Here is a 12,332-nt window from a genome sequence, read left to right as displayed (position 1 = left end):
ATCAAAGTGCCACCCTTCACATCGGCCAATGTTTTCGGAGTAACCTGAATAACATAAAATTATGTAAAAATGACGCCTAGTCTGTGATGAAAAGCTGTTTGTTCACATTAACAATCTCCCTTTACCTCCATACAGTATTCATTCTTGTTCTGAATCAAATGATTTAAGATTTCTGCATGAACTAGTTAAGGATACTGATCACGATAAAAAAACTGTTCATGGGTAATTGATAAGAAAATGTCAAAAAATAAAGACTTGAGTAAGGATACTCAAGTCAACTATGGCACCCAAGTTATCAGAATTGGCAACGAACACATACTCCTTACCCTGTAAAATAACAAAGAAACACACAACATACAGGGTAAGATCATGACAATGATTACTAATGAAAGTCCAGGACAGATCAATTTGATTTCTGGTGTCAACCTGGATATAAGAGCATCAAGTTTGCCACTGTTTGATAGTGATGGGAAGACATCCCCATGGCCAGGAGGGTACCTATGAATGAATGGTTTATTTATCAGTCAAACTTGGAAGTCTATTAACATAGACATGCTCAAGCTCTTAATCTTTGAATGGGATGACTAATAACAAATATAATGTTTACTAGCTCGCTCAAGTACCACATCTAAATGACTAAACATAATACAAACAACAAGTCTGATTTTATTTTGATTGACATATCTAGCGATTTAAACTAAATTTCAAACTGGTAAAAGAAATGGTATTTACTTATTCCTTATGCAGCAGGCAAAGAGCAGTATCACTTGGAATTAAGCCACATTGGAAAATCCAAACCAAAGTCTAAATCAATATCATTAAAAAGGATGACAATGAGAAATAGATAGCTTAGGTGTGCAAATTTTACATCACAGCGTGAATTACATTATATAATGACAATTGATCCATATCGAGCATTTTGACAAATGTTTTGAATTTGAGAATAGTATCTAATGAGATCCTAACTTTGGTCTAACAATAAAAATCCTGCATCAATCTTGTTGCTCTCTTCATCAAATTAATTCCTATGGTTTTGTAAATAACCAAAAAGGGAGCCACATACGAAAACTTCAAACATTCATGAAGATAATATAACTAAGCATACATGTGATAACCCTCATTTTCTAGGGAAGAATATGGATGAAAATGTTTTGACATTAAGCAAACACATTCTTAGATCCAACAATGGGACAAGTGGTTAGACAAGATATATCAACAGAATCACCATTCACCACTAAAAGAAATGTGCACAACCATAATGACTTGATGATGCACAATTTCCTAGACTCTAAACAATGTAGGGAGCTTTACATAAGATAAATCCTGCTTACTTGCATTCTTTCACATAGTGTGTTAGGACAGAACGAGATGAAGAGAGAAGAAGAGAGATAGGTAGACGAGAAGGAGAGAACAGAGAGAGCAGAGGGAAGTTTTGATGAGACATTCTCAATAGTGCGTTTTATTAAAGTGAGTTCAACTACTACACTTTGTATCTAGACTTGGGTATTTATAAGGATGGACTATTAGACTAAATAATAGTAACAGTACCAACCCAAAGAAATAACATTTATACCCCCGCCCCAACTAATTCCTATAGCTCCTAATATTTTCATATCAATACTCCCCTCCCCAACATCCTTGCCCTTAAGGATCAAAAAGAGGAAAATCTGGAAACTGTTTTTGAAATTTGAACTGAGACAGCCATGTAGTACTCCTCATCTGGCAAGCCTTTTCACTGAACTAATACTTTAGTAATAATCCTTCCTTTCTTCCTTCCCACTCGTTTGTTCAATATTTTCTCAGGAAGTAACATTTATGGGATTTCTGGCCATTCATCAGGCGGATGTCTCTGCTTCACTGATGGGTTAGGGTATAACTTGAGCAGAGAAACATGAAACATGGAATGAATTCTAGAACTAGGAGGTAATTCCAGTCTGTAAGCAACCTTCCCAATCCTCTTGAGCACTTTATAAGGCCCAAAGTACCTTGGTGCTAGCTTTTGAGTGCTTCTAGACATAATAGAGATTTGTCTATAAGGTGTAATTTCAAAAACATCCATTGACCTTCTTCAAACTCTTGATCAGATCTTTTCAAATCAGCCCTTTGCTTCATTAAATTCACTGCCCTATGCAAATGATGCCTTAACACTCCAATCATGCGTTCCCTTGCCTCAAAACTCCTGTCCACAGCTTCAACAATTGCTAATCTAGGCAAATAAGGAACATATAGAGGAGGTTTCTGCCCATAAAGTAATTCATAGGAGTAGCCTTGATGGAAGTATGAAAACTAGTATTATACCACCATTCAGCAAGTGGTAACCATTTACTCCATTCTTTAGGATTCTCCCAACACATACAACGTAGATAAGTTTCCAAACATCAATTGAGCACCTCGGATTGACCAGCAGTTTGAGGATAGTAGGAAGAAGTAAGCTTTTGCTCCACTCCAATCACCTTGAGGAACTCCTTCCAAAAATTACTAATAAACACTGGATCCCTATCACTTATCACTTCAACCGCGGCTCCATGCAATCTATATATATTATCCAAGAATGCTTGAGCTAACGTAAAAGCTGAAGATGGGTGAGATAAGGCCATAAAATGGGCAAACTTGCTCATTCTATCCACTACAACCCAAATGACTTCTTTCCCACCTGATTTAGAGAGCCCTTCGATAAAATCCATAGTAACACTCTCCCATACCTTACTCGGAATTGATAGTGGCTGTAACAACCCCGGACTTGCCACTGTCTCATACTTACAGAGGGCACAAGTGTCACAATTTTTGATAAAATCTTGCACATCTCGTAGCATTTTCTTCCACCAAAATAACCCTTTGATTTTCTGATGTGGCTTGTATTCCAGAATGTCCCCCTTAAGCACTGGCGTGTAACCATTCTAGAATAAATTGCCTCAAAGCTGGACTTTCCCCTACCACCAGCTTCCCATTTCTTCTAAGGAATTTGCCATCCCAAGAATAGGCCTTAATACTGCCATTTTGTCTTTGTAACTCAGAAATAAGGCCCTTGAGATCTGGATCCAACTCCCAACTCTCCTCAAGCTTGTGTAATAATTCTGGAGATGATGTATCTAAAGTCATCTAAAGTCACTAAGGTTGTGAGAGTCGAGAAAGAGCACCTGCAGTTGTGTTATCATTCCCTTTTTTATAATGAATTTCATAGTCATACCCCATTAACTTTGTAACCCAATACATTTGAAAAGGGGTCTTCAACTTCTATCCCAACAAAAATCGAAGGCTTTGCTGATCTGTTTTGATAATAAACCTCCTTTTTTCAAGGTATTGATGCCAATGCTCAACAGTTAGGACAACTGCCAATAATTCCTTCTCATAAACTGCAAGTTAGAGCTGTTTGGGACCCAAAGCCTTGCTGAAAATGCAATGGGTTGATTTCCTTAGAGCAAGACGGCCCCAATTCCCTTTCCACAAGCATCCATTTCCACTACAAACTCTTTATTGAAATCTGGGAGAGATAAAACAGTTGCTGAAACAAGTATTTATTTTATCTTCTTGAATGTGACAGCAGCTTCTTCATGCCACTAGAATGCATTTTTCTTTAAAAGGTCCGTTAAGGGTTTGATTATTTGTCCATACCCTTTTATAAACCTTCTATAGTACTTGGCAAGCCCTAAAAAGGACCTCAATGGTTTAATAGTAGTTGGTGTAGGCCAATCTACCATTGCTTGAATTTTCTGAGGTTGGCCGTGCTGTTTAAGTTGTGTTTTGGCGAGACCCATCACGTGAGAAGCTCTGTTTTGGTGCTGCTCAGGCATTCGCAGAATGCAAAAAGGCTGTAGATGTCATAATGTTGCTCTGCAATGCGTAGGATAACTTTCTTGAGCATGCGGCTACTTCTAGTGATCTCTGAAGGTGTATTTCTTGAAGTCAGGCCAGACTTCTTGTATCGTGAACAGTTGTGGGCTTAAGTAATCTCACTGGCCCAACATATTCTTCTTGTAAACCTCTAAATAGGTCTACACTACACCAGATACTCCTCAGTTAGGTCCAGCTTACATACAATTTCATCAAAAGAGTCATTGTAATCTCCTAAGCTCCCTGTCTGTCGCAGCCACATCAGTTTCGCCATGTGTGCTTCATAAGTGGGTCCAAATCAGTTCTTTATGGCTTCCAAGTATTCTTCCCATCCAGTCGCACATCTCCTTCTGGTGCACATGAAGCTTTGATGCCATTGAAAGGCCTTCTCATCAAGATGGATACTACCATCATTGCTTTCCACGCGTCTGGGGTGTTATCCAGCTGGAAGTACTGGTCGCACTTCATGAGCCATCCAAGAACATCTCCTCTCTGGAATCTTGGAAACTCCATCTTGGTAAATCAGGTAGGAGGTTGGTATTCTCGTTCTTGTCTTGGTCGCCAGCGTCCTTCTCCAATTCTTCACTGGTGTCCTTCTGCCTCATTGGAGTCTGTCTCGTGATGAATTCGAGACTCTTCCACTGTGCAGACAAGTTCTGCGATCTGGGTAGTGAGCCCTTCAATCTGATTTTCAACCATCGTGAGTCTTGCATCTGTTTCTTTGACCATTCTTGTTTGCAGACAAGTGACGGGCATACGAGGGAGGAAGGACAGGCTCTGATACCACTGTTAGGATAGAAAGAGATGAAGAGAGAAGAATAGAGATAGGTAGACGAGAAGGAGAGAACAGAGAGAGAGCAGACGGAAGTTTAGATGAGACGTTCTGAATAGTGCATTTTATTAAAGTGAGTTCAACTACTACACTGTGTATCTAGACTTGGGTATTTATAGGGATGGACTATTAGACTAAATAATAGTAACAATACCGACCTAAAGAAATAACATTTATACCCCTACCCCAACTAATTCCTATAGCTCCTAATATTTTCATATCATAGTGCTTTAGACTTAAATTATCAATTGAGGCTAAGCCTAATATTTTCATATCATAGTGCTTTAGACTTAAATTATCAATTGAGGCTAACTCAACTAAGATATACTACTAGCAAAACAAATTAAAGCAATGCCATAATATAAATGAGAAAAAATGCACAAATGAGGTCATACCACCCATCTCTGCCTGTATGCCCTTTGGATGGCAATGGCAAGAAGTCATCAATGACCAATCGAGGATATTGGCTCTGCAAAAAAATTTGAGGAATAAAAAAATAAAACCCACACAAGAAATTAAAGCTAAGTCCAGAGAATACAGAAAATATTAGAGCAAAATGTCAGAGATTGCCATAACAAACCTGGTTGAAAGTATGGATTTCAATGTTTGAGTTTTTATATTTTTCAACAACCTACAGATAGAAAAATGGGTCAGCTTACATAATTCTGCATAAAGTTCAACCAGCAAAGAGGATTAAAGGTGAGCACCAAGCACCTTAAGAGTGTCATCATGAGTATTGAATGAGTTCATCAGAAGCAGAGGAACGTTGCTTCCATACTTGTCATTAAGGTTCTAAAATGATAGGAGTTATCAGAAGAAAGGACGCGTGGTGAGGAAAACAAGGAAACAAAAAATTTCTTGCAAGGACCGGAAAATAACCTCAATTTGGATGACAATCAAATCAAGAAATGTCAACCCATCACGAACTTCAATGACAGATCTGCAATTATGCAGGCCATCATAAATGCTGACATCGGGAAAAATAACAACCAAACTAATTTACATTGCAAATTTGCAAGAAATTTCCTCTCTAAATTCAAGCCATGAGACTAAGACTATACGTACATTTCTATCGTTTCTATAGCATTATGCGGACAAAAATTTACAATGAACTCTTAAGTAAATGGAGGAGTGCCGTTTCGCTAAAATAAAATGCCACGCACACTCTATTCATTGCTATATCTATAAAGTTGATGTATCAAGGACATGATTAAAAAGCATAGCATTATTGCCAAATGTTATTTCTTTTTTAATAGATTTGTCACACATCGCACAATTCTACACAAAAAATTCGGTATCAGCGTAATGCGAGAGAAAGATTATTAATCACACAGCTAATCTTTATCTTGACTGAAGCTTCAGGCCGTCCAACTATACATAAAGGGAAAAAAGGGGGGGAGGGATATATATATATATATATATTCAAACTATGCTTACTTTGGACCAGTACAGCCCATAGTTGTACCCAAGCCTCCATTAAGCTTCAGCACCACAAGCTTGTCCAAGAGATTCTTAATCTCAGAAGGACCTGCAGCGATTTTGATTTCTATAAATGATAATACTAATTTAAGATGTACCAAATTGACAACAGCAAACAGAGCAAGATGGTTACCATCAGGAGCCGGTGCCAAACTCTCGTAAGGTACCACTACTTCATCAGTCGGCGTCTGGATCTTACTCCATTCAACATGTTGCGCTTCGCCACTTTAGTGCATTAGAAAAGGTTGGAGGGAAAAAAGAGCATGATCAGCTAAATTTATGGATCACAATATCCTCGCTCGGTGGTAGAGCAGAAACACGTAGAGATGACAAATTGCAAGCACACATGCTCAGCTTCCTAACAAAAGATTCACCTGAGATAGCGAGCCACGAGGTTGATGAATCCACTTTTCTCATTCTCACTGCAACGGACGTCAAGATTCAACAATAGATATAAAGAAAATCAGTTTGCTTTGCGATCCGAGATCGAAGCTCTAGACGCGTGATTTTCCGACAAGGAAAACAATCCGAACAACAAAAACAAGAAATGATCGAAGAGACGTCCTAAAATAAGAAGAAGAACGAAACAATAAAAGTCAAGAAACGTGAGACCTGATTTGACTCAATCCAGCAACAGCTGACTTGAGGTTGGAGAGCTTGTCAGTATCGGCGGGGTAGAGAGTGGCGGTGGCCATTGCTGTAGAAGATTCGGCAGAAAAAGATACGAGGCTACGTGTGGAGATGAGAGAGCAAGGATAGCGAGTGTTCGAAGGAAGGATATAGAAGAGAATGAGAATAGCGTGGTGGTGCCCTCGGATATCGACAACAAAACAAGGCGTTTGGCAGATTTTGATTTCTCTTTTTTTTTTTTTGGTAGGAATTTCTCGTATTGATTGACGCTGTTGATTGGAAAATGCATCCGAATATAATGTTCTAAAATAGCGGCGCCTGTTTCACGCCAATGTAAGAACGAACAATTTGGGTGCCCAGCCCACTGGTTTTGACCTTGGTCCTCTGTTTGGGCTCAATCTTTTTTACTTTGGGCTTGATTTTGAGCCCTCGTTCTTCGTGCTATCGTTTCTCATTTCTCAACATTTTAATTCCGATATAAATAAATATTTATTAAATATTGAATAAAAAGTTCCTTGCATATATGTGTGCGTATATAGGGGAAGTAATTCCTATATTTTCACCAATTTATTCATTTTTTTGTCTCTCTTTCACTCAGTTTAATATTGGTGATAGTTGACAAAAAAATTTAAAATTAGTGCATATTTCTTTATCATAAATATCAATCATGAACCTTTTGGGGAATTTTAGTTAATCTTTTATGTTGCATGAATTTAAAACATCTTAATAGTTTTAGTAATTAGTCGTGTTTTGTTTGCTTATCTGTTTATAAATATAGAATAATATATTATCAAGGAAAAAAATTTCATGAACCTAGTAAATCACATCATCCATACTTTGTCTAATAAAAAATTATTATATTAAATAGTTATAAATATAAATTGATTTTGGTATTGATGATGATAAAAAGAAGAAAAATTAAAGAGACACTCCATTTAAAAATAAATTTATTAAAAATGATGATGTATAAAATTTTATTTAATTGTAATGATGTAATATGACATATTTCATCGAACCAATGCAAGAACTTTTGCATTAGCTAACATCCTTATGAGAGCTAGATTCATAAATTACGAATATATTGCTACAAAAATCACCACGCAGAAAACATTTTCTCACGCGTCGCATAGAACTTTAGCATGATGAATTACAATGTTCATGATTTTTAAACAATGATTTATGCCTCTATCACGACACGTCACATTAATTGATAATTAGGGACAATGGGATCGTGAAATTATAAGAAAGAAATCAGTGTCGAGTCACGGGATTAAAATAGCTGACAGGATTATGTGACGACGGAGGCATGAAGCATCAAACCGGGGACCATAGCGGTTGGGCCAAGAACATCAATTTTATCAAAAAGCAAAGGGTTATCCAAGGGGCCAGCCGGCTTCGACTTTACTCCATGGATTCGCGTCGAGGTCGCTGTGTAGTCCGAAACTTCAGACGTTTGGAAGGATACAAAATAATAGATAAATAGGAGTTGGATGGAAAATGAATATCTCAGCAAGTGGGGGGGCCCTTTTGGATTTTGGGAAATTTAGGCGATGCTGGTACTAGGAATGTGCAAGGGAATTCTGATTGGTTAATTATATGTTTCTTCTCCTAGTACACTGCCATTGTCGTCCATTTAGATTTTGCTGTTTAACCAAACTGTTTCGCCCCTAGGTGCTTTTGCTTTTGCTCTTGCTCGTTTGATCATGTATGGCTGCCTCCAATTTTAATAATCACAATTATTTGCTGAGGCAGTTTCAAACTAGAGCGCGCGTGGTTTTATGCTGAAAGTTACTAAAAATAATCATAATTGTTTGCTCGTTTTAGTGGTTTTCAACCGAATGTATTCTTCTTTTATTTGGTGAAACCGAAAATGTCCCTTTACTCCCTTTCGCTTGTCATTTATGTAATAAATACTACCTTCAATCTTAAATACAAGTTAATTAAGAAAATTAATTAAAATAAGTTTGTTATTGTTCTACATTTTTTTTTCAGATTTTTCATTCATAATCAATGTTTCTCGTTTGTTAAATTCCAAAATAATTACTCATTGATGAGTAGTATTTGTGCCAAAAAAAAAAACATTCAGTGACTTCTGTTTTTAACTGTAAGCTAAGTATAGAAGTGACTTATATTTTAGACCTGTAATTTTCAATAAAATGATTATATTTGGGGTAAGAGATGATATCAGTTAAGACCTTTTTTTGATTTAACGAGTTTTGATTATGCAGGTTAAAGGCCAATTTGAAATATGTTATCACAATAATTGTATTTTTTAAATTGCATTTAAATAAATTTAAACTGATTGTATCTTGAAAATGAGGAAGTCGTGAATATAAAGTTTATAATAAATTTCATTTATATTGTTTTTCAAACACACACGCGTCTACTTCCAACAAATTAACAGCTAAAGCTACTAAGGCAGGCGCAATAAAGAATTATAGTTCCATCACCATCCAGATTCATGCCCGCAGAATAGTTATTGCCGGTTGCTATTGTGATATAGTATTTCACGATCATATGGGAGTGCATGCTAAAAGTAACTCATCAATGATAGACTCGCTAGTAACATGTTGGGATAGTAGCGTTATCCACGTTTAATGTTTGGCTGCCTTTTAAATAAGATTGCTATCGCTCAAAGGATTCTTATATATAAATCACTTTTAATTAACTTGTCAAAGTCTAAAGTTAAGAAATAAGTAAGCTTTACTCGTATGGATCTTATCCTTATGAGATCAAGTCTATAAGTTTAATTTTTTTTGAATTTGATCATTTTTTTAAACTTAATTCTCATTGAATTAGCAGTGAGCCATGCCCATAAACTCTTTTCTTAAAAAAAAATTGACATTATAACATTGCAAGTTAATTAAAATCTTCTAAAAATTAAAATAAATAGAACACATCTAAATCCTCAATTATAACACAATCATAAGTCAAGCTTTTCCATATTAATCACTACATATAAATGTATAGATTGGATATGGATAGGACGAGAGAAGAGAACTTATTTCAAATTATAAAGATGGTTTATATATAAAAAATAACAAATCAAATAACCAATCTCATATTTGTTTCACACTATCACAAAATATTTTAAATAAAAGATTCACCAAATAAATCAAACAAAAGAGAGATGGGGTTCATGGCTACAAACCTTGTTTTAATTCATAAACAAACCTGAAAAATGAATTACAAATCATTCATGTTTTCTCATTTCTAAATTATTTATGAATTCTTTTAAGAAAAATTAATGAGAGTTTGGAAGGCTGTCCAAATCCAAACTTATTTTTACATGGCCTAATAAAGCTAAAAGTTAAAAACTCAATTATACTTGAAATCTTTAATTTTTAAGCTTGAATTTATATTAAAATGAACTTAAATAAGCAACTCATCAAGTTCAGTTTTGTCAAAAATCAAAATAAGCTAGTTAAAATAATAAAAGTGTCTTAAATTTTCATCAATTTTCAATCTCATACCTAACAAATGTTATCTTTAAATACTTTTTTATATTATACTGAAATATGGCTAAGAGCAATGGCAGAGTCACATTGGTTTGAGGAGATGCAAATGCACCCTCTCACTTTGGAGAAAATTATAAGGTAAATAAAATTTATAACTTTACATCCCCTATTCTTAATACTTTGCACCATGTGAATTAAATAAAAAATATTTAGGCTTAAAAATTTAGTACATATATAATATTTTAATGATTTAAATAATATATGAAGAGCATATTTATAATAAAAGACCACGTCAATCTGTTAATATAATTTTTTAAAATGAAAGATGATAATAAAACTATTTACGTTATTATAATTTTAGTTATAGCATAATTATTATTTTTTAAAAAACTAATTTTTATTAAATTATTTTGCACCCTCTAACTCAAGGTTTTGGCTCCTCCACTGGCTAGGAAGACATTTATAGAATAACTCCTTGAGTGCTGCATCAAAAGATTAGAAATGATTCATATTGATAAATACAATGATTGTGATTTCTTTCTAAAAGGTGCTCATTAATGTATGGAATTGAGGCGAATAATTTTTAATCCCTAAATATTTTTTTAATTATAAATTTTTAAATCCTGAACCTAAACTTAGTTACAACTAATAAGTTATCCGCTGCTTATATTTATGACCAATTATGTGATTAATGTTTAGAAAAATATAACTTTTGGTTCCATTACTTTTAGAGTGTTTTGATATTAATTGCTATACTTTTATTTTATTGTTTCTAGTCTTGTAAGTTTCACTTGTCTATAATGTCAATTTTTATATTTTTTAAATATGATCACAAGGACTTAACAGTAATTCACATGTGTATGAATTGTGGCACTTGTTGTAGTTGTTAATTAAAATTATGATGAATTGTATAAAAAAAGGGTAGACAATAAAAAAAAAAGCAATACAACAAATCAAAATCCTTGAATGTGAAGTGGATGAAACTTTAGAAGGAGGAGAATATATAAATAGGGCAACCAAACAAAAAAGTTAATATTTATTTTGCTTGCATAATTTATATATAAATCAACTCGCTAACAAATTAAATAGATTAGTGAAAATATACAATTCATCACAATTTATCAGCTTGCTACCAGAATTAAATAGATTTATATATAAATCAATAGATTTAAATCCATAAGCAATGATAAGGACTAATATTTTAGATACATGAAACTTTAGGGACTTGAAGTAATAAAATAAAAGTAAAAGAACTAAAACCAAAACATTTTAAAATTATAGAAATAAATAATTATATTTTTTTTCTTAAAATATCCGGCTTAAAATGTCAAACCTAGATCGCACGGGTACACTTGTGGCATCATGTAAACTATCTCCAATCCAATTAATAAATTGAGGACAGGGAGGTAATGGTTGAGTTTGGGGAATGCATTATTTGCTGACAATGATAGACACCGAGGACATAAAGAGCAAACCTAATAATGTGGGTGAAGCATCATACGTTTTGCGAGTGGGAACAGGAATTTACTCAATGGATGATGAGGAATAGCGTTCAGGGGGAAAAAAACAGAATAAAATTGTCGCCCGCAAATCCTTTTGAAAGTAGCTCCTCATCTACACACGCATTAGTTCCGAATCATGGTACGATATCAATTCTAATTCTTTTGGTTTTTTTATTTTTCACGTTCATACAATATTCCCATTTCCATTTTCCAGTGTCAGCATTATAGGTGGTTTACTTATTCGGATCTGCCCAGATTCTTCGCCTTTAATTTGTCTGAATGCTCCACCAGAATGGATAATCTCAACCCGCCTCGTCTCTATTGTTGCCCTATTCCTTTCACTTCATTCTTAAGTATCATATCACATGCTTTATTAGATTCGCATCATCTCCTTTTACCTTTCCCCTTTTGTTTTCTCTTCCTTCGCCTTCCATCAATTTTTTCTCAGTCCGACTCTCTGATTGTTTTTTTTTTTAAATCAGGGAAATATATTTTTATTGAGTCACTGAAGGTAATGAGCAAACCTCTTACAATTAGATTACTATGTACATAAAAATTGGAGTTTGACCCTCCAATCAATTGTTCATGTGACAAAAGCTC

The 12,332-nt window shown here is 34.7% G+C and overlaps 1 protein-coding gene across 1 annotated transcript; it reads right to left on the bottom strand.

Annotated features, from left to right (window-relative positions):
• Positions 1 to 5: 5 nt before the first annotated feature.
• LOC129299231 (UTP--glucose-1-phosphate uridylyltransferase-like) lies at positions 6 to 6,992 on the bottom strand (the record flags this gene model as incomplete). The annotated part of the gene is made up of 12 exons (XM_054937696.1): positions 6,755 to 6,992; positions 6,517 to 6,564; positions 6,276 to 6,367; positions 6,101 to 6,191; positions 5,543 to 5,603; positions 5,378 to 5,455; positions 5,244 to 5,294; positions 5,059 to 5,132; positions 430 to 498; positions 270 to 331; positions 126 to 172; positions 6 to 44 (listed from the first exon to the last, which is right to left on the bottom strand). Coding segments are annotated over exons 1-12 (795 nt in total), but the record flags the coding sequence as incomplete, so codon positions are not given.
• Between the last annotated feature and the right edge of the window lie 5,340 nt (positions 6,993 to 12,332).

Source organism: Prosopis cineraria, unplaced genomic scaffold (genome assembly GCF_029017545.1).
Source record: "Prosopis cineraria cultivar Desert tree isolate PC_DT_omini unplaced genomic scaffold, ASM2901754v1 PC1087, whole genome shotgun sequence".
Taxonomy (NCBI): domain Eukaryota; kingdom Viridiplantae; phylum Streptophyta; class Magnoliopsida; order Fabales; family Fabaceae; genus Prosopis; species Prosopis cineraria.
This window is presented reverse-complemented; position numbering and strand designations above follow the sequence as displayed.